General features: G+C 52.0%; 3 protein-coding genes across 5 annotated transcripts; all 3 read right to left on the reverse strand.

Annotated features, from left to right (window-relative positions):
* Positions 1–481: 481 nt before the first annotated feature.
* On the reverse strand, positions 482–3,360 carry PYCR1 (pyrroline-5-carboxylate reductase 1). Of its 3 annotated transcripts, XM_062506244.1 has the most exons (7): positions 3,294–3,360; positions 3,113–3,183; positions 2,737–2,916; positions 1,935–2,156; positions 1,381–1,473; positions 849–1,012; positions 482–750 (listed from the first exon to the last, which is right to left on the reverse strand). In XM_062506244.1, exons 1-7 carry the CDS (start codon positions 3,358–3,360, stop codon positions 600–602), a joined length of 948 nt encoding a protein of 315 aa, XP_062362228.1. In that variant the 3' UTR covers positions 482–599. The 3 variants fall into 3 exon arrangements, with proteins under 3 accessions (XP_062362228.1, XP_062362230.1, XP_062362229.1); XM_062506246.1 differs by lacking the exon at positions 1,935–2,156; XM_062506245.1 differs by lacking the exon at positions 1,381–1,473.
* Positions 3,361–7,281: 3,921 nt separating this feature from the next.
* Positions 7,282–8,187, reverse strand: MYADML2 (myeloid associated differentiation marker like 2). The gene has a single exon (XM_062506465.1). The coding sequence runs from the start codon at positions 8,185–8,187 to the stop codon at positions 7,282–7,284; it is 906 nt and encodes a 301-aa protein (XP_062362449.1).
* Positions 8,188–11,605: 3,418 nt separating this feature from the next.
* NOTUM (notum, palmitoleoyl-protein carboxylesterase) lies at positions 11,606–17,909 on the reverse strand. Its single transcript, XM_062506392.1, has 11 exons — positions 17,587–17,909; positions 17,232–17,284; positions 16,985–17,080; positions 16,374–16,434; positions 15,447–15,505; positions 14,334–14,436; positions 13,372–13,563; positions 12,940–13,040; positions 12,704–12,851; positions 12,403–12,450; positions 11,606–12,292 (listed from the first exon to the last, which is right to left on the reverse strand). The coding sequence occupies exons 1-11, from the start codon at positions 17,892–17,894 to the stop codon at positions 11,986–11,988; spliced, it is 1,476 nt and encodes a 491-aa protein (XP_062362376.1). The 5' UTR covers positions 17,895–17,909; the 3' UTR covers positions 11,606–11,985.
* Positions 17,910–19,130: the final 1,221 nt, after the last annotated feature.

Genomic DNA, 19,130 nt, shown 5'->3' on the forward strand with positions numbered 1-19,130 from the left:
GCAGCTGTGGGACAATCTTGGTACAGGGGACACCAACATGCAGAGTGAGCATTTTTCCTTGAACAAAAGAACACAGAGAACACTAATGGGTGTGGCTTAGGAATGGTATTCCCTGTATTAGCGTTCCCACTGAAATACTCAAAAACACATGCTGCTTGCTCACTCCCCTCTTGTCCCTCTCCCTCTGTCACAGGCTGAAAAGGAGAACTGGAGGCATAAAAGGTAAAGAAGATGGTTTGCTGTAAGAACAATTTACTGGAAACAGTAATGAGAGAAGAAAACAACTAATAACAGCAACAATATTAAAAATTAGTGTAGAAGAGAGGTGGAGGATTCACGTGTGATTGCTCACCACTTATAACATGATGTTACTCCTACTGCTCGCTTCATGCAACCAACCACAAGGGACCCCTCCTCCCCATCCCTCTTCAGCCCCTCTTCCCACAACAAACCCTCCACCCCCCACTTTGCCCATGTGCATGATGTATAGAATAACCAGGGTCCTGGCCATGCCATTCCTGGCTACTGCAAAAATGTATTTTTTGGCTGGCTGCAACCTGGACATTGACATTCAGCACTGCCAGAATACAGCAGTCTGGTCAGTTCTTCTTGCTCTTGTTGGTGAACAGACTAACTTTGCTAACAGATGCCACAGACAAAGAAGGAGACTCCAGCTTCACCTTGTCCAGCAAAGTTTTCTTTATGGCTGCCGGGGAAATCTTCTCTTGGTCTGCCAAATGCTGCAGTTCCCTACAATGGGGTAGTGGGAGAGGAAGACATAGTAAAAAGAAGATGGAGAGAGGGAGGGCCAAATCTTGGAAGCTCTTTAGGACTTCCTAGGTGCCCACCTTGTCCGGATACAGGAAGCCTCCACAGCATTGATGAGGAGTGAGCGAAAGCCACCACTCTCCAGGAAGTGCAAGGCATGGATAGTGGCTCCCCCAGGTGAGCAGACATTGTCCTTCAGCTGACCGGGATGCTGTTCAGATTCTAACAGCATTTTGGCAGCACCCTGTAGCAAGGGAAACACCTGCCAGAGCTCTGACTGAGGAAGCCATTGTCACACACTCCTGTTCCCCACTGCACAGAGCAACACCAACACTCACAACAGGCAAACCTGGGCTCCTGCAGGCTGCCAAAACACTTCTCAGAGCTGACAAAGCCTGCAAAGAAGCAGTTTCCCAGGCCCCAGCTCCCACACCACCACCAGTGCCAGCAGATTACTGCAGGCACTATCTAGAGCCCCCCATCAGGAACCTGTGTGCATTCCTTAAAGTAGATTCTGTGAGAGGACCAAGATAATTTCAAACTGTCATGTGTAGATTCCTCTGCCCAGAGCAGGCACAGACTCAGATTTGTTATGCAGGAGGTAATACTGACCAGCAAAGCCTGTGCTCCAAGCCGAACTGCCAGCCTGCGGGGAAGGCCCATCTTTACTCCTCCATCTGCCAGAGCATCCAGGGCAGTGAATGCCTGAGACCAGAGAGAGGAAGAAGGTGACTGAAAGACTCTGCTCCAGGACTGGTAAGTCTCAGGGAGGAGAGAATTCAGGACTGTTCTGTGACTCCTGTCACTTAAAGACTTGACAAAAGCCTCCCCTCTTCTTTCAGGGATGCCAGGCCAGGCTTCCCTCCCACTAGTTCCAGCTCAGGAGTGGGGGGAATGGGAGAAATTCAGCTTCTGCATCATTCGAACTACAGGCCCAAGTTTTACGAGATGGACACGTGGACACTGGCTATGGACTTCTGACTTATCTGACTGGTAAAAATGTTTTCTTTTCTTTGCTGACCCAAACTGGACACCTGGAATACATGTCCCATTGCAAATGTGGGTGATGGGGGGGGGGAAGACAAGCTGAAGTTGCACAGACTTTATCGTAGTCAAAGCCAACTGCTCTCCCTAAGACTGCCACTAGGTGAGGAAACAGCACATACATACGCAGGGCCACTGCCACTGAGCCCCGTTACAGCATCGATGAGGTCCTCTTCCACCTCGGTGCAGAAGCCCACACTGGCCATCAATTGTTCCAAAAGCTTCCCATCTTCCACATCCGCATGAGTTCCAGTGGCATAGACTGTAGCACCTTCCCGGACTATCACAGGGGTGTTGGTCATGCACCTGATCACTTTTGGTGTGGGGCAGAAGGTAGAGAGTTTCTTAGGGCAGAAAATCATTGAAGATAAAAAGTAAGAAAAAAAGAAGGGAGAAAAATGAGCTTTAGTGCATATTTTTCATCAATGGACTGTCCAGGGAAGGACCCCCCAGCAGCAAGAACAACACAAGCAGAAGAAGAAGAATGACCTGTGTATCTCAAATGCCCTGCTTTGAGCCACAGCAGCCCATACATGAATGTGAAGCCTTGGTCAGTACCAGCAAAGCAGGAGCTGGGCAAAGCCAGGTTGGAAACAGTATCCGAATTCCCACACCAACCCACAGATCTCCAAAACAGCTCCTGCAGACACTTAACATAAATCTGCAGAAATTCAGGGGAGAAGACTCACTGCTGTTAAAAGAAACGTGATCTGACAGCACCTCATGTGAGGGAAGAGCTGGATAAAATCTCTAATAGCATCTGCTGATGAAGACAGGCAAAGGTCACCGAAAATAAGTTGTCTGCTGCAGCATGACTTTAGCGCTGAGCAGCACAAGTAACGTCTGTCCCTTGCAGCGGCTCCTCGGGGTCAGGGCAGTGGAACCAGCTCATGGCCGGCTTTGCACGGCCCGGTCCCCTCTCACCTTCTCGATGGAGCTGATGGTGACGCCGGCCGCGCAGGAGACCACGATGTGCCGGGCCTCGATGTCGGGGCCCACCTCCTCTAGGATGAAGGGGATGATGGGCGGCTTCACGGCCAGGAAGAGGACATCGCTGCTCTTCACCGTGTCTTTGTTGCTCACCGTGAAGTTCACTCCCATTTTCTGCACCGGTTTGGGGAGAAACGGGACCGCTCAGGCCCGGGACAGCCCGGGACCATCTGGTAGCATCTGCTCCAGCTAACAACGGCAGCGACAGGACATAAGCTCTGACAGCAGATCAAGACGGGGCCAGAGAGGATTAAACCTTTGAAACCTTTGGGAGCGCACCCACCCGGTCCCGGTACCCGGCCGCACTCACCCGCAGCCCGCTCACAGTGGGCAGGTCAGTGTCCGGGGAGCTCGCCGTGATCTTGTGCGCAGCTAGGATCCCTGCGAACGACGCCGCATGTCAACCCGAGGGATCGGCACCTCCCGCCCCGTGCCCACCTGCCCCCCATGAAGCCCCCGGCCAGGGCGAAGGAGACCTGCCCCGCGCCCACCTGCCGCAGTGAAACCGCGGGCCAGGGCGAAGGCAAGCTGCCCCGCGCCGATGAACCCCACGCTCATGGCCGGTGCGGTGCGGCCCCGCCGGACCCGGACCTGCCGCCGTCCACGTGGCCGCGCGCTCACGGAAGAGAGGCCGCGCGGCGGGACGCGGGCGCGCAGCCAATCGGCGAGCAGCGGGGCGGGGCAGCGCCGGCACTCCGCCACTCAGCGAGCGGGGGCGGAGCAAGCAGCGCAGCGCTCGCCAGCGATTGGCGCAACCGGCGCCTGGTGTTGCATCATTCACCGCCCGCGGGGCCGCCGGCCGCGCCGCCCCGATCCGCCAGGCGGCGCCCTGCTCGCGCCGGAGCCCCGCAGGCCGGGCCGGGCCGGGCCCTTCAGGCAGCGCCCGCGGCCGCTCCCGGAGCTGTCGCGCCAGCGCCGCCCTCCGTCCCTGGGGACGTCCGTCCCTGGTCACTGTCCCCGCGGAGAGCGGGACTCCGCCGGGCCAGAGCGCGGCGGGTGCTAGAAGGGATTCGGGGTCCCCGAGTGCTTGCTCTGCTCGGGTCTCCCACTCCCCGCCACCTCTCCGCCTCGGCCGGCCCGGGACCCAGAGGTGCCCGATGCCGCCTCCCCCGGCGGGCCCATACGCGACCCTGCGGGTGATGCGGAGAGCGGCCCAGCGGCCGCCTGTCCCGGAGCGGCGGCGCCTCGTGCTCTGGGAATCTCCCGCAGGTTTCCCGAGGGATTTCCCTGCCCGTGAACGGGGAGGGAGTTCCGTCGCCCGGTTCCCGTGGGGCCCGCACGCAGCGCGGCTGGACCGGGGTGGCCATCAAAGCCTTGCGGCCCGCGCTGTGGAGAAACCAGGCCGGCGTGTTCTTGTAAAACTCAAGCAGCAGGCAGTGATTTTTTTTCCTAAGTATCAACTTACCTCTTTGGTTTCATTTTTTTTTTCTTAATTCTTTATTGACAGAAATAAACCTCAGGGGTTTTTTCCTATTGATAAATATTCCTAAACGCTGCTCTTTTGGGTATACTGAACCCTGGGCTTCCAAAAAAGAAGGTAAAAAACCAAACTAAACCTAACCCAGTAACAATTCGAATTTTAATCTATCCGTGCTGGAATCCTCGGGGTGCTGTCCAGATTGCCTGCAGTCACAAGTCCATAATTAACGAACACACATAAATCCTAGCATTAGTTTACCAAAAGAGGTTGGGAGTGGTTGGTAGCTGGGGAAACCTGGTTCATGGTGAGCTACTTGATCATCATCTATTAATTAAGGGGTTAGATACACTCTGGAAATGAAGGGGGTTTGGTGAAGTGAATCATGGCAGAGCTGGTTGGTAAATCCTGCTGAGCAGATATCAGATGTTCTCTGTCCTGGATTGGGCAATCTCATAGTTTCAAGTGGTTGGGGAGTGTTTAAACCACTGAAGCATGAGGTTTTGATTTTTTATTATTATTTCTTTTCCTCCTAAAAGACAGGATTGTTGTCCACACAAATTTTTTTTTGCCATTTTGACCATGTTCACATTTTTTGCTCAGTCTTTGGCTGGCAGATGAGAAAGCTAAATCTGAACACACTGTTCTTGGCAATGACTTGTGTTTCCACTCCTCTAGTCAGTGGGATCATGATTTCCATATTTAATTCTCTTTCCCTTTATTGTGAAGGCACTCAATTTTGCTCTCATTGTTTCCCAAGTACCAATTTCTCTCTAGCCCTTTGACCCTGGCTCAGTATAAGTTGCATCAACTCATGGCATTGCCAGATTTTACCGTATTTCTGCTCGTGCTCCTACTTGGTGCAAAACCTTCCCAGCAAGAAGTGGGCTGAGCAGTGCCTGGCTCAGCCACACGCTATCAGCCAAGGAGCTTTCCAACAGCTGCCTCTGCCAGAGGACTGCTAGTGTCATCCCTGGGGACAAGCACCCTCCTGCCTGTGGGCTCTTGCCTCTGCTGACCCCCCCCCCCCCCCCCCCCTTCCCCAGCGTCCCAGAGCCACATCAGAGCCTGCAGGATGGGGCTTTCCTCAAACAATATTCCTGGGCTGTCTGGATTGAATTTTATAACAAAAGCCATGGTCCTTTGCAGGCACCTGTTTGGTTTTCAGTGATCTGTAATAACAAAAAATAAGTAATTTTCAAGTGTGACACAGCTTAATTTGTCCATATTGATGGGTTTAACAGAAATACATCATAAATGCTCAAGGTCCCTTTGTATGCCGTGGCTCTTGTAAATTGGGTCCTCCAACATAAGTGGATTTCTGTTTGGGTCTTGCCCTACCAACCTGCTCTTGGACCACATCTTCCAGATTTCCTGCTCTTCTCTGGGACTCACAGAAGAGAAAACCCCCTTGAAAGGCTGTTCCTTCGTGCTGGATCCTGATTCTTGTCCAATTTCCTCGCTAATGCTCCCCACTGCTAAGGGCTGGTCCTTGCTCAGAATTTTTTTCCTTTGCTTTTCAAACCCCACAGAAAGCACTGATGAAAAGTAAGTTTCCTTCCTTATTCCTGAGTCATTCTGCTGCAAAGAATCCACTCAGAGGTCTTGCTGTGTTGTGTCCGTTCTATTTTGGGTCTGTGTTCAGGCTTTGCACATCAAAATAAAGTGAGCTCTGCTTGCATGCAGAAAGGGCCATGTCTGCTGCAATGAAAGTGTGGAGAGGAGGGTGACAGCACACAGATCTCAGGAGATGTAAGCATACATCTGCCATTCAGCTTTATTTTGTTTTGGTTAAAAAATAAATCTTGCTTCTGACAGGCAGCTACCGTAGATTTTAATCAAAGCACTCAGGTCTGCATATGCTGCACTTGGACAGTCTGGCTTCTCCCTGGAACAAATGAGGATTCCTATGGGGCCTGAAATCTGAGCTGAGAATTGTGGAACATTAAAGTGGGTGTTTTGTCAGGGCTTGGTCTGAGAAATTTGGCTACTCAGTGATACAGAGTGCTCAGGAATCCAGTGCCTGAGCTGCTCTAGGGTACTGTGTGCAAGTTCTGTCATGTCCTGTCCCGTCCATGCCCCCTCCCTGCCTCATTTGGTCTCTTGTGCAGCACTGTGAGATGAATTAGTCTCTGTCTCCCCTTTCCCATGCCCCCAGAATTTATCTTCAAGCCTCCAGAAAAAAAATACTCTTGACCCCAGTGTAAAGAAATGGTGGCCCATGCATCAAGACAGAGCACATGCCAAGGTATTTCCTGTGATGCTCAGGTGAGGATGGCAGGTCCCACACAGTCACTTTGCAGTTTGGCTCTTCTCTGCAACCTGATTCTCAGCAGTAGAGCCACAACTTTACAGATTTTCATTTCTGTAGTGGCTCAGTTTTTGCTAGATAGGAATATTAAATTAAATAGGCCTCCTCCAAGGTGTGCACGCAAGGATGTTCCTTTCCCTTTTCTGTACTAGACAGTGAAGGAGAGGAAGGGAAAAGACTGGCAACCTTCAAAATATTGTGATGGCTATGATGGTCTTCTCAGAAACACCAGACTGGAACTGCCCACACTTGCAGGCATTCCACGTATCACAACACAGTCCAAACTAACCCAGACTCCAAGGGATTGATTTTCATCTCCTGAACTGGTGTTCCTTCATGCAGCTTTTAACTTTTCCACTTTCTGAGTAGTCACATGGTTACCATTAAGCATTGGTTAACAGTTTCAAAATCCTTGGTGTCTTTCCTAATATTTGGCTCAGTAACCTGGTAGGCTACTGCCCCGCTGCTGTGGTTACAAGCATTCCTGCTGTCTGCAGATGCACATGGAGCTGTGTCACTCCTTCATGCTGGCACCAGGCAGGTGAGGCCAAACCATGGAGGAGTTGGGCTGTGCTTTGCATCAGCTGCAGCCCACCTGCTCCAAGTCATTAATTAGTTAGTGTAGTCAGTCCTCACCTTGAAGTTTGGCTGTGTGCGTGCCTGCCCAGCACCTCTCTGCCCCTCGCCCCATCCCTCTGCACCTGCAGTGGTTCTCAGCACTGAGATGCCCCCACAGAGGCCGACCCACAATTCAGAGGTGTGAGACAAAGCGGATGCGCTGGGAGTACGCCAGGTCCAAGACATAGAGCAGCAGGTTGACATAGGTGAAGATGGCAATCACCAGCTGGCTGTCCCAGGGGCACTTGCCCTTGGTGCAGAGGCCAGGGCGTCGCGGGGAGCCGTACTTGCTGTCAAAGCAGAACACTGGCCAGATGACCGCAGCACTCGTGTAGAGCAGCACAGCCCCAAAGGTGTAGATGACCACAGAACGCTCAAAAGGGAACCAGAGCAATGCAGTCTTACCTGTGACACTGAAGGCCACTACCACCACTGTCACCACAAAGCAAAAGCTGTAGACAGCCACACACCACTGCGTCGCCACATATTTACCATATTGGCTGTCGTTCACCAGTGCCCCAAAGATGATGCAGGCCACAAAGGCCTGAACAATTTTCAGGAGCCCAGAGATAGTGGCCATGTAGCTGGTGACTTGTCCTGGTTTTGCCCTGGTTAAGAACACCTCAGTGGCATACGTGACAAACAGGAGGCCTGCGAAGACGCTGGCTGCGATGCGGAAATCTCTCACCTCACAGCCGATGGGGTAACAGCCCACCTGGACGAAGTAGAGCGGGTAGATCACTGCAGCCGTGATGGACATGAGTGTGGCAAGCATGGCAAAGGCAGCGGTGAAGTTTCCCCAGGAGAGGCTCAGGCAGCTGTGCAGGTGTGTGAACTCACACGTGATGATGAACACAGTGATGGCAAAGCAGAAGGTCCAGACAAACATGCAGAAGGTGCCGTACGCAGCACTGAACCCACCTTGGTGGGCAACCAGGCTGAATGTGGTACATCCGAAGGTCATCTGCAGCAATCGAGCTATTCCTACAGGGGAAGTCAGCGCAGCTGTGTTCAGATACGGCCCTCCCGTGCTCTCCATTATCTTTCCAGTCCAGCAGACAATGCACTCAAAGCCTCTTCAAACGTTGTTTCTGGCTCTTGCAGCTTTGCCCTGAGTCCCACCTGGTCCCAGCTCAGTGGAGTGGCAGCTCAGATCCCGCTGGTCTCTGCTGGCATCAGTGGGAGCTGCCTCTGACGCTGCATCTCTGGCAGCTCTCTGCACGGACCTGCGGCTGCAGGGAGGTGACTGACTGGCTCTGCCCACTGGCTGTAAGCTCAGGGTGCCGCCGCTCGCTCTCTGCTTCCTCAGGTCTGAAACCTACCCCTGTGCTGTCCTTTGGCTGTCTCCTTTCCCACGGGATGGTACTTTTCCCTGGAGGCTGACATTTATTCCATTTTAGCTCCGCAGCTGTAGCTTTCTGCTGCACCGCTCACAGGAACCTGGAGTATAAATAGGGGCTTTATTAATAGTTCTGGAATGAGTCCTGCCCCCACTCAGCTGTTTGGAGCGGGTGTTATTTAACACTGAAGCTACAAGCTCCATCAAAGGCTCTTGATTATCCTTCTGCTTTTCTTCTAGAAATTCTGGGGTCACTGGAATGCTGCTGTTCCCCACACAACCCCCCACACTGAGGGGAGGTGTCTGGCTCTGGCAGAGGGCTGTGATCCAGCCATGCTGCAGGAACAAGAGCTCAGTCCTGCAGACCCAAAAGCCCCTGAGTGGGTGCACAAGCCCAAAGGCAGCACAAACCTTTAAAAATAAGGGATTTAGGCCAGAGGCTGAATAAAAGCTGACTCACTTTGCTGCAGTTGATCTGGAGCAGTGATACATTTACCTGCTGTGCTTTGTGACAGCTTGTGGCTGTGAAGGTTGACAGCACCTGTCCTCAACATTTCCTTAAACTCCTCCCTGTTTCTCATTTACTTTATGTGGAAATCACTTTTTCTTGTATCTCTGAATGCAATAACTGAATACAATTGTTTAAAGAAATTGCTTTGATATTCTTAGCTCTGTTTTGGAACACAGATTTCAATAAGTAGTGTCAAACTCTCCCTCCTGTGAGATCAAAAACTTTCACACTGAGCCATTCCTGGTAAACAGTGCCCCCCAGATCTCATGTCTACCCAGAAGTCTCTTAATTATATCTTTAAAAGCCCCAAACACAATTTCTGATGTAATTTCAGAAGGGGAATGGGTAAATGTTTTTACCACAACATAGCAGAAAAATTCATTCCTTACCTCACAGCAGCATTGCTGACTCCTCACCTGCAGTACTCATCCCAGTATGGAAGCAGAAAAACTTAAGTGCTGGAATGGCTCACATGAGAACAGTACAGACTTTTGGCTGTAATGATAAAATATGCCTACCTTCAGTTTTGCCACCAAATTGTAACCTCAGTGTCTCTTTCATTCATCTCAAGTCCCCTCCATTTTTCTTTGAAAGGCCTCTGGTGCTAAAAGTACAAAAGCCCGCATTCATTTGGGGTGAAAGTTGCACAATTAACATCACAATAACCGGGAAATGCAGCAGGAGAGCTGAGGAACTCCAGGTGAACAGGTTCCTATCCTGAAATGTTGTCCTCCCTGACTCTGTTAGTCCTTCACCTCTAGCAGTTTTCCAGGTTTCATTTGCAGTGGGTCACTTTATGCACTGTGACACTTTCTGGCATCACTTTCCATTTGCCCTGGGACCAGCAGAATACACAGGGACACTCCATGGCCCACCTGAGGACATTCCCCATCAGAGCTGGTCCAGCTGCTCAGCTTCTGCTTTCCCATGGGAAGCAGAGAGCCCACAGCACCAGAGTCAGTGCTGGCAGAGGGCAAAGGTCCCCAGAATCACACCGGTGGAGCGGTGCAACAGACAGACCATGGCCACTTTTCCCTCAGAAATAAAGAACCTTATCTAATCAAAATATCACAGAATAGAAACACATGGCACTGAATTCTTCCAGTCTTGCCCTTTTGTCACTGGCTTCTGCACAGCAGAGAACAGATGACATACGTAATTAGGACAATTCTACTTTTATACCCAAGTAATTAAAACATAAAGGATATCAGGAATGTTCAAACTGGTCATAGGGAAACTCCACTGATGTTTTCCTGTTTTTCAGTTTCACTGGGAGCACCCACTGTTTCCTCTTTAGTTTTTCTTCAGTCTATGTTAATCCCATGCACAATAGGACAGCTGATTTTGGTGGTCTGTGTGTGGTCCTGCGAAAGTTCTCCTGAAGTCCAAGAGAAAGAACCGAAGGGCTACAGTTTGGTTCATTTTTTGGGTCTACTTACCCTAAACAAGGGATCTAACAAGCAGCACCACTGTTCTAACCTGGCAGGGTCTGTCTTGAAAGTACAGGGAATTTTCCACAGATCAGGCCCAAATGCTCTGTGGCTGACATGCTATGTAACCACACACACGAGTGCAGGCACACAGATGGTCCCAGGGCCTCGTGCAGCAGGGATGTGCAGCTCTGCTCCCTGTGCAGGTCTCCCCATGCCCTGCACTGAGCCGCAGGGTGAAGCTCTGCTCCAGCCGCCCACGTGCTCCCACCCAAGGAACGTCTCCTCTCCAGCCTCAGTCGTGCATCATCCATCCCTCCCTTGCCCTCCTCCCACTACCATCAAAGGGGATTCTCTGTGCTGTGGTGGCTGTGTTCCCAAATGATTAGAAGAGAAATATGTTGGTGCTTGTCTTGTGTTCTCTGCCTTTTCTGCTCCAAATGCTTCTGATACTCTGTGAAATGCGATCAAACATTTCACTCACTGGAAGAGAGGCCTTTGCAGCAAAGCCAGATCTCTCTCCACCTCACAACACAATGCCTTGCACTACCTGGGGAATCCCAAGCAAGCTGAAAATGCTGTGGAAGTCTGCAAATATCAGATGCTGGGTGAAATTCTCTGTACTTAAGCCTTAGGTTACAACCTCTTCATCAGAGAAACAATGACAAGGCACACTGCAAGGGGAACACAGAAATCTAATTAATATACAAAACGTCAACACCACCCTTAGCCCTCTCCCAGGCACAAGTGACCATCAAGATAACCCATCCAAATGAGCAGCATATACAACTTTACAAAGACATAGGTATGGTTCTCCAGTCAGCCCTTATAAATAGCGTTTTACATATTAAAATAAATATGTCCATGTTGCCAAAGTAGCAAGAGGTTTCTTCGTTATTTAAAAAAAAAATATGTTACAATATCCATTATATTTCTTGCTTAGTTTAAAAAAGTAATTAAAAAGTCATTTTATAAAATAATAGGAATAAATTGAGTACAAGAGTGTCCATCCCTAGCACGTGTCCTGGGTCTGTATACTGTGACTCAGCATGAGATGCTAACCTCCAGGAAGTAATGTAATCATTCCTTCACTTCTAGTTGGACAGAAGAAATCCAGTGCTTGCTTTTTTCACCACTTGTAACAAGTCTATGGTGTAGAATTCATGGCAAGGGAAGATGTCCCAGATCTGGGTGAGGTTCTCATCACTGCTATTTATGGCTTTGCTACTCCCTGTATCTGATTGCCTTGTGTAACACAGGAAGAGGATGTGACCAGCTGAAACTTAGCCCTGGAGTTTGGAGGGAGGGAACAAGTTCCAGCCAAACAGTGCAAGCAAGAAATTGCTGCTTGCCTTTTTTTTTTTCTATTTTTTTTTCTTGACACACCATAAGCGTGCAAGAGTGTGGGAGCATGTGAGTGCACAGGTGTGAGCGTGCCAGGGGTATGAGCATACATCTGCCTGCAGGAACATTAAGGAAGAAGATTAGAAAGTTTGGGAGAAGGGCTGAGAGTCTCTCTCCTCCTGATCTAATCTCTGCCCCTCTGATGAGCCCTCTCTAGTTACCACTGCTGAGCATCCCCAGAAGTTTACTGGGCTCCAGGCCCTGTTGCTGTGCCATCTTCTGAACATCAAAACCCATGTGCATGAGGAACTGGATCACATTCATCTCCTGCCCTGTGAACTGGTCCCTGATTGTGGGGCACGAGGGGTTGCAGTGAGGCCATGGACAGCTGTCAATCAGGTGAATTGGGCAGCCTTTCAGAGGAGCCTTTCCATTTTTGTTGCTCTCATGGAGGCTCCGATCCCAACAGTGCAGGGCACGGGGTAATGATGTCCCCTTCACCTGGATGTCAGTCCAGTGACTGAAAAGATAAATCGTACAGATCACATCAGAGGGGTCAGGCTGCCAGGACAGGTTCATTCCTATTCCCACATCCCCGTTCACCTCTCACAGATATGCACAAGCACTTACTTGCGTGTGATGATCTCGTGGGACAAACAGGCAGGAGCAAAGCTTGCACTTAAGGAAAAAAATGAAACATAGATTATGTCTTGAAGGACAAAGTAAGCCCTGTTGAATAAAATCTTCCAGACTATGGAGAGGGTGGAATTTTACACAAAAATTAAAAAGGCAAGATTCTTGATGTAGATGAACTAATAGGTACCAAATTTACAACACTCCTTTTTCAGCAGAGATCTGAGAACACAAGGACACTAGATGAGAATGTCCCTTAGAAACAAATGTGCCAGGTTTTTCTCAATGAAACACTTACGTCACATCCTTCAAGGTGTTTCTCAGCTCTCTACCCAAATTCTGGATGTAGAGCCACTGCCCTTCCTGAACAGGCTGGCCAGTTAGGTGTACATTGTCTACAGTAAGCTGGGCCTCATCAAAGAGCCACTGAACAACAAAGACTGGGCCTAGAAAGACAAAAAATTTGGAAAAGGGATTGCTCCAAGTTAGTTAGGAAACCCTAAATCCATTTGATCTCTCTCCTTCGGTACTTACATCGGAGAGTGGGGTAAATCTTGTATCCAAAAAAGCAATTCCATTCCTCTCCCTCTTTAAACTGCAGCTTACAGCGTTCAGGAACAATGCCATTCCAGTATCTAGAAGACAAAGCAACAACAGAATGGGAAGCACAGGGCAATCCTAACAATGTATCCTCTCCATATTCTAGTTACTGTTCTGATTAGAATTTCAACCAATAGAACAGCTCTGTTGGGAGCACTGTCCCATCAACACATTTTACGGCATCTATAACTGTGCACATTCTTTTGCACATTTAGACTTTATTGTCTTTTCCAATAAAATAATTGAAAAAACACCGAGGTAGGCAATAAATACTCTGTAAGTATCAAAAAGAAGGAATGCAGTGAAGGACATCTATTCCACACTCTAACATCTTACAGTAGTGTACTTTAGAGCATCTGACTGTACCTTATTCCCCTTCTGATGGCCTCTGTTGGAGCACAGGTTATGGTATCAACACAGTCTGTTCTGCGATACTGTTTGTTATCCAGGAACCATCCAGAGTCTGCCAAGCCTCGAACCTGAATCCCTTGATAACCCATCTCCTCCAGCAGCTCTGCCACTCGATCCACGTTCAGGAGCACTCCTGTCCCTCCAGCACTGCAACAGCAACATCAGCACTGCAGTCATGAGGCACACACACAGGTGTTACACACCTTGCTAGCAGACACACCTTCTTCAGCAGTGACATGCTATGAACACCTTCATCTACCACAGCAGAGCTACCCAACCATTCACCATGAACTCGGTAGACACCACATTATTTCCTTGCTTTGCAACACTCAGAAATAAAGCCAGTGCTGAGTAATAATCTGGTAGCTCAGAAACAAAGTCCTGTTGTTACTGTCTTTCCTGGGAGATACATGTGCTCTGTATAATATCCAAGGGGGTTGGCTGCTCAAAAACTAAAAGAATCTGAAATGAGACAATTTCACTCTTAGCAAGTCTTCTATTACACTGATGTGTAATACAGAGCTTTGTGCAACACAGGATGATCCAGAGCACCCGTGTGAGGCAAGTTTGGTTTTTATTTCAATGTCCTGAATCAATCTACAGGAGGTGTGTGTCTTATGATGTGGGCCAACGGGAACCAGAATTCTTGGTGCAGACAAGAACACAAAGCTTTGTTATCTTCTGCATTTTCTGTGTTTTCTCTTAAGTGCATCTGGACTGGAAGCTGATCAAGTAATATTGTATCGTCCCCTGTTGTATCAGTTACAGAGAAAATTACCAGAGATACAGGGTTTGCTGTGTTAGTGTTACTGTACTCATAGAAGAAATGTTTCAGGAGCTGCTAAGGCTCCTCTCTTAGCAGCTTTCTACTATGGAAATCTCCCCTCTTCACAAAACAGACTCTTGTGGATACCTACCTGCTCCCTGCTAGCAGCAATACTTTTGCAGTGCTCAGACCTTTTCCCACCAGCTCCTTTATAACCTCCTGTATGATCAGTGCTCCCATGAAGGCATATTCATCTGGAAGACAGCTCAGTGTCAACAAAATTGTTTCCTGTTCAGGCTCAGACTTTTATTTCCTCTCTGAAAATGCTTAAGAACTTTCCAAAGGGTTTACAAATCTAAACTTGGGCTCATTTTATCCACCTACATGAAATACACCTAACAAGAGATTCTCCCCGCCTCATAAATATGTGCTGCCCTGAAAGAGAACCGAGTGAACTGAATACTCAATTACACAAGTACCTTCCTATGACAGTACTTAGAAATGAGTAAACTTGGAAAAGGAAAACAAAAAGGAAGGCGCTGGAGGAACAAACGCACCACCTGGAATCTCAGTTCCAACTTACTGTTTCCCCTTTTTCCCAATTCATCAAGCCAATTTAGAGAAGCAATGCTTCATAAGATGTTACATGTACAAAGACACTGCCTTGTCACCACCAGCTTCCATGGTTGCTGATGTGTAACTGCTCCATAGGAACAGCCCCAAGGAGCTGGGATGAAGTGAAAAGGTCACTTTACTGTGACAGCACCAGAATGACAGTGGATGGCAGTGCAGCATGTATTAAGATGAACTATACTGTTTCCCAAAGTAACCTGCAGACAGCTTTAGCTTGACACATGGCTCCTGGCTAAGGTCAAATATCCTCCTGATAAAAGTCTGACACTAAATTCACAGTTCTGCCTCTCAGGTCAGCCATGCTAAAGTTACATGTAACAGTCTATGGTCCCTCAGCTAGAGCAATTAATTTGCTACACGCTGCAACCTGGAGATTCATCTAAAAGGAATTTTGGTTCTCTAATCCTTGCATACTGCATCAGTGTAACATCTCTTCAAGCAGTGGCTCTGAACTATGTCAAAACAGCCCCAGCTAAAGAGATCAGGATGTTTTATCTGGAAGTAGGTTGATATTCTTTCCTGCCCTTCAGCAAGAAAAAGACTGTTTCTCTTCCACATGGTTTCACAAAATCTGGCCACAGCCTTTAATGTGTGACGTCTGGGGCAGCAATGGCTCATCACCAGCACTCACTTTTCTCAGACTTGGAAGAGGCACCACTCCAAACATCACTTGAGCAATATGGGACGAATCTGTAAGAGAGAGCTGTGTGAGTCCTGCTGTGCCTCTGACACACACAACAGGGTGAGGATGCGGTCACCTAACTGGAAGAAAATTAAATCTTGGGAAGGGGAAAAGGGAAGAGTTTTTGTCCAGTTTGGCAACTTACCTTCCTGCACATCAAGTGAAAATTGTCTTGAATTTTCTCCTGAACACTAATAGTTTTACTGAGTTAAATCAATAAATAACATGTCTTTTATCAATCTAATTTAATCACGAAGCTCAGTGGACAGAACGATGGAGCATGACTTTGCTCTCAGCTATTCTGCCAACACAGTGGATGGCCTGTCACAGGGCAACTCTCTATGCTTCAGTTTTTCACATGAAAAATGAGAAGACTCTAGTCAGTGCAGTGTAAATGCTGATTGCAATCACTGGAGGTTTTTGCAGGAATTAACTTCCCATGTCTCTGTTTTGCAGAAGACAAATTTACATCCTTTCTGTATAGATGCATATATAAACTGATCTCTCTCATTTCTCTTCTTTGAACTAGGAGAGTTGCTCCACATTCTTCTCACATTGTCAGATGTGTAACATACTATCAGCCCACCACACTTTATGGATTCACCACTGCAGCTGTTTGAGAAGGCTCTCTGAGTTATCCCCAGTTTTTCTTCATTAGATTACCCCATAACTCCAAGGAGATTGAACTTGAGTTTCTCGACCTTGTCAGCCCTACGTGTTAGAGAGTAGAACTGCAGCAAGTCAGTAAATGAGGAAACACACAATTTCTTTTTCCAAGTATTAGTCTTAACCTGTCTCTGCAGCATTCTTGCTAGCCTAAAAGGCAGGAGATGCTGTTTAAGTATAAAGCTATTTCCCTCCGTTGTCCCTCCTTACACCATGTTTGCATTCCACCAGTGGGGATTTTCTTCTGGCTGAGAGGACAGGATCCCAGTTCCTGCAGATGGACACAAAGAAACAAGAAACATACAGATGACAGTCTGTGATTTCAGAGGACTCCTAGGAGCCTCATGCAAGACCTCTGACCACACAGAAAACAAACATCCATTATGGAAAACATTGGCAAGGGAAGTAGAAGGAACATGTCTAAATTTGCCCTTAGGCAGATTTGACACTCAGGATTTGATTCGTGCTACAGATTAAGCCTGTCTAGAAGCTTCCTGTAGTACAGAAAAGACCCGTGATGCCTATTTAAGTACCTCCCCAAAAGACAAATCCTAGCAGGCAAATTCCAGTATACTCAGTTAGACGAGATCTGTGTGAGTTACGGAGGTTTGGGTACCCAGGAAGTTACAGCATGAGAAGAGAGTGAAGAGAGAAGCACTCATTACCGGCAATACCGGTGCACCCAAACGCCTGCCCGCTCTCGCGGACGGGATCGTCACGGGGCAGCAATCAGGCACCTTCCAGGGTGGTGACGACGGGCGCTACCTCAGCCCGGTCCCAGTCCCTCGGGGCTACCCCACGGGGTGGAGCGGGGGACTCACCCACGCGGGTCGCGGGCCACTCCCGGGAGCTCATCAGCCGCCGCATGGTGTCGTAGCGGGTGTCGCAGTTCTCCCTGTTGAAGCAGTACCACCCTCCTGGCGAGGGGACAGGGGTCAGCCGCCCCGAAGGACCTGGGGCTCGCGGGCGAGGGACGGCGGCCCTCAGGAGCCGGGGCACCGAGGGCAGCCTCGGGTCGCCGCCCCGCTCGTGGCCGCCGTTGCGAAAGTCGGGGGCGTCGGCGCTCACCTTCCAGGAACAGCAGCCACCGCCGACTGCCTTTGGACTCCTTCAGGTAGTAGCTGCGAGCACAGACAAGGGGCAGCGCCTAAGCGGGAGCCGGTCCCGGCCGCAACGCTCTGGTGCCAGCCGGGCCGCGACGCCGGGGCCCCGCCGAAGCGGCGGCTCTGCTCGCGCCCGCCCGGGGAAACGCCGGGGCCGCCGCCCGGGAGGCGCTCGCTGCACCTGTCGCCGCCCGTGCCGGTGCCGCGCGCCGCCGCGCGGTGGCGCCGCAGCCCTCGGGGCCGGGACCGCGGGGAGCGGCGGCGGCCGCGCGGGGCAGCCCCGGGGCGCCTGGAGAGGCCGGCGCGGCGCGGGGACTCACCCGGCCGGGCTGCCGTCGTTGCAGGTGACCGAGGCGTTGTGCAGGAGGTGCAGGCGCAGGTCGTGCGGCAGCGCCTGGGCCGAGCAGGGGTACAGCGACTGCGCCAGGCTCTTGACCTGCGCCATGAAGCTGTCCATGTTGCCCTCCACGGCGGTGAAGTCCAGCGGGAAACTCTCGTCCGCCGCCGCCGCCTCGCCGCGCTCGCGGACCGCCGGGCCTCGCCGCCGCCAGCCCTTCCTGCCCTCGCCGCCGGGCCCGGCGTGCAGCAGCCCCAACAGCAGCAGGAGGTGCACCGCCGCCGTGCCCATAGCCGCCCGCCGCCACCCGCCGCTCGCCGCGGCGGCAGCCAGTCCCCGGCGGCGGGCAGCGCCGCCCGCGCTCCGCCGCGCCCCGCCGCGCCACCCGCAGGGACGGGGATCGGCGGCGGGCGAAGAGGATAGCGCCGGCGGCGCGGGCTCGGCGGCGCGGCTGCCGGCACAGGAGCCCTCCGCCCGCTCCCAGGCGGCGAGCATGACAGAGGGGCACGGAGTGCGCGGGGAGCGCGCCGAGGGCGCCGCCAGCCCGGGCGCCGCGTGGGGCAGCAGCCGGCCAGCCCCCGCCCTGCCCTGCCCTCCGCCCCCTCGGAGCGAGGCGGAGGGAGCGGGGGGTCTGCGCCGCGCCGCGCCGCACCGGCACGGTGGGCCGCTCCGTCGGGGCGCGCCCCGCGCTCGACGGCGACGCCATCGCCGCCCCAGCCGGCGCCGAGGCCGCGGCGGTGGCGGCGGCGCCCGACGGCCTCGCCCGCAGGGCGGCGGGGCCCGGGGCGGCCTCTCTCCGGGGCTGGGGGGGGCGGTCGGGCCGCCCGAGCGCGAGACCCCGCACGTGGCAGCCCCCGTGGCGGCGCCCCAGGCCCGCGCCGCGCCTCCCGATCCGCCCCTCTCCCCCCACAGCCCCGACGGCAGCTCCTCCCCGGCTCCGCGTCGGCGGCACCGCCCGCCCCGCCCCGGGACGTGCCGCCGCCGCTTCACCGGCGGAGCTCAGCTCCGCTCCCCCCGATCGCTCTTGCGCGGCAGCCCGCACGCCGTCCCGTGGAGGGCCCGCGGTGCCGCGCTCCGGCCCGGCCCTGGCTCCCAGAGAGCAGCGGGAAGGCGCTCGTTTGGTCCCAGACATCGGCGTCCGGTCTGCCCAGCTTCCGCGGGTGACCGGCGGCTGTTCGCCGCCGGCCGGAGGATACTGCTGCCGGGAGCAGGAGGGCACGAGGAGGTCCCGGGCGTGCCGGAGTCACTGCAGCTCGGGGGCGGGGGGCTCCTGCCTCCTGCAGCCCCCGACCACAGGCGCGGGTCGCCCGGGGGTGGGAGTCTCCGCGCCCTAGAGGCTGCGCCCTGTTGCTCTCCGCAGCTCGCGAGGTTTACCGCCGGCCGCTCTCCCCCGGGGCCCGGAGGTTTCCAGGAATTGCAAGAAAAATGCTGGAGAAAAAGCCGTGCTGTCGCCAGAGTGCCGGTCATCTGAGAGACAGGGAGTTCCTTGGAAACGGCCTTATCGCAGAGCCCCTCGGAGTTAAAAAC

This window comes from Cinclus cinclus, chromosome 20 (genome assembly GCF_963662255.1).
Source record: "Cinclus cinclus chromosome 20, bCinCin1.1, whole genome shotgun sequence".
NCBI classification, from domain to species: Eukaryota; Metazoa; Chordata; class Aves; order Passeriformes; family Cinclidae; genus Cinclus; species Cinclus cinclus.

Coding starts and splice junctions, on each gene's coding strand:
- MYADML2 (XM_062506465.1), bottom strand. CDS start 8,187: ATGGAGAGCACGGGAGGGCCGTATCTGAACACAGCTGCGCTGACTTCC.
- PYCR1 (XM_062506244.1), bottom strand. CDS start 3,360: ATGAGCGTGGGGTTCATCGGCGCGGGGCAGCTTGCCTTCGCCCTGGCC. Junction 2,917..3,112: donor CCACTGTGAGCGGGCTGCGG/GTGAGTGCGGCC, acceptor AAACCGGTGCAG/AAAATGGGAGTGAACTTCAC. Junction 2,157..2,736: donor CCATCAGCTCCATCGAGAAG/GTGAGAGGGGAC, acceptor TTCTGCCCTAAG/AAACTCTCTACCTTCTGCCC.
- NOTUM (XM_062506392.1), bottom strand. CDS start 17,894: ATGGGCACGGCGGCGGTGCACCTCCTGCTGCTGTTGGGGCTGCTGCAC. Junction 17,081..17,231: donor GTGGCTGCTGTTCCTGGAAG/GTGAGCGCCGAC, acceptor TCCCCTCGCCAG/GAGGGTGGTACTGCTTCAAC. Junction 13,564..14,333: donor TTGCTGCTAGCAGGGAGCAG/GTAGGTATCCAC, acceptor TTGCTGTTGCAG/TGCTGGAGGGACAGGAGTGC.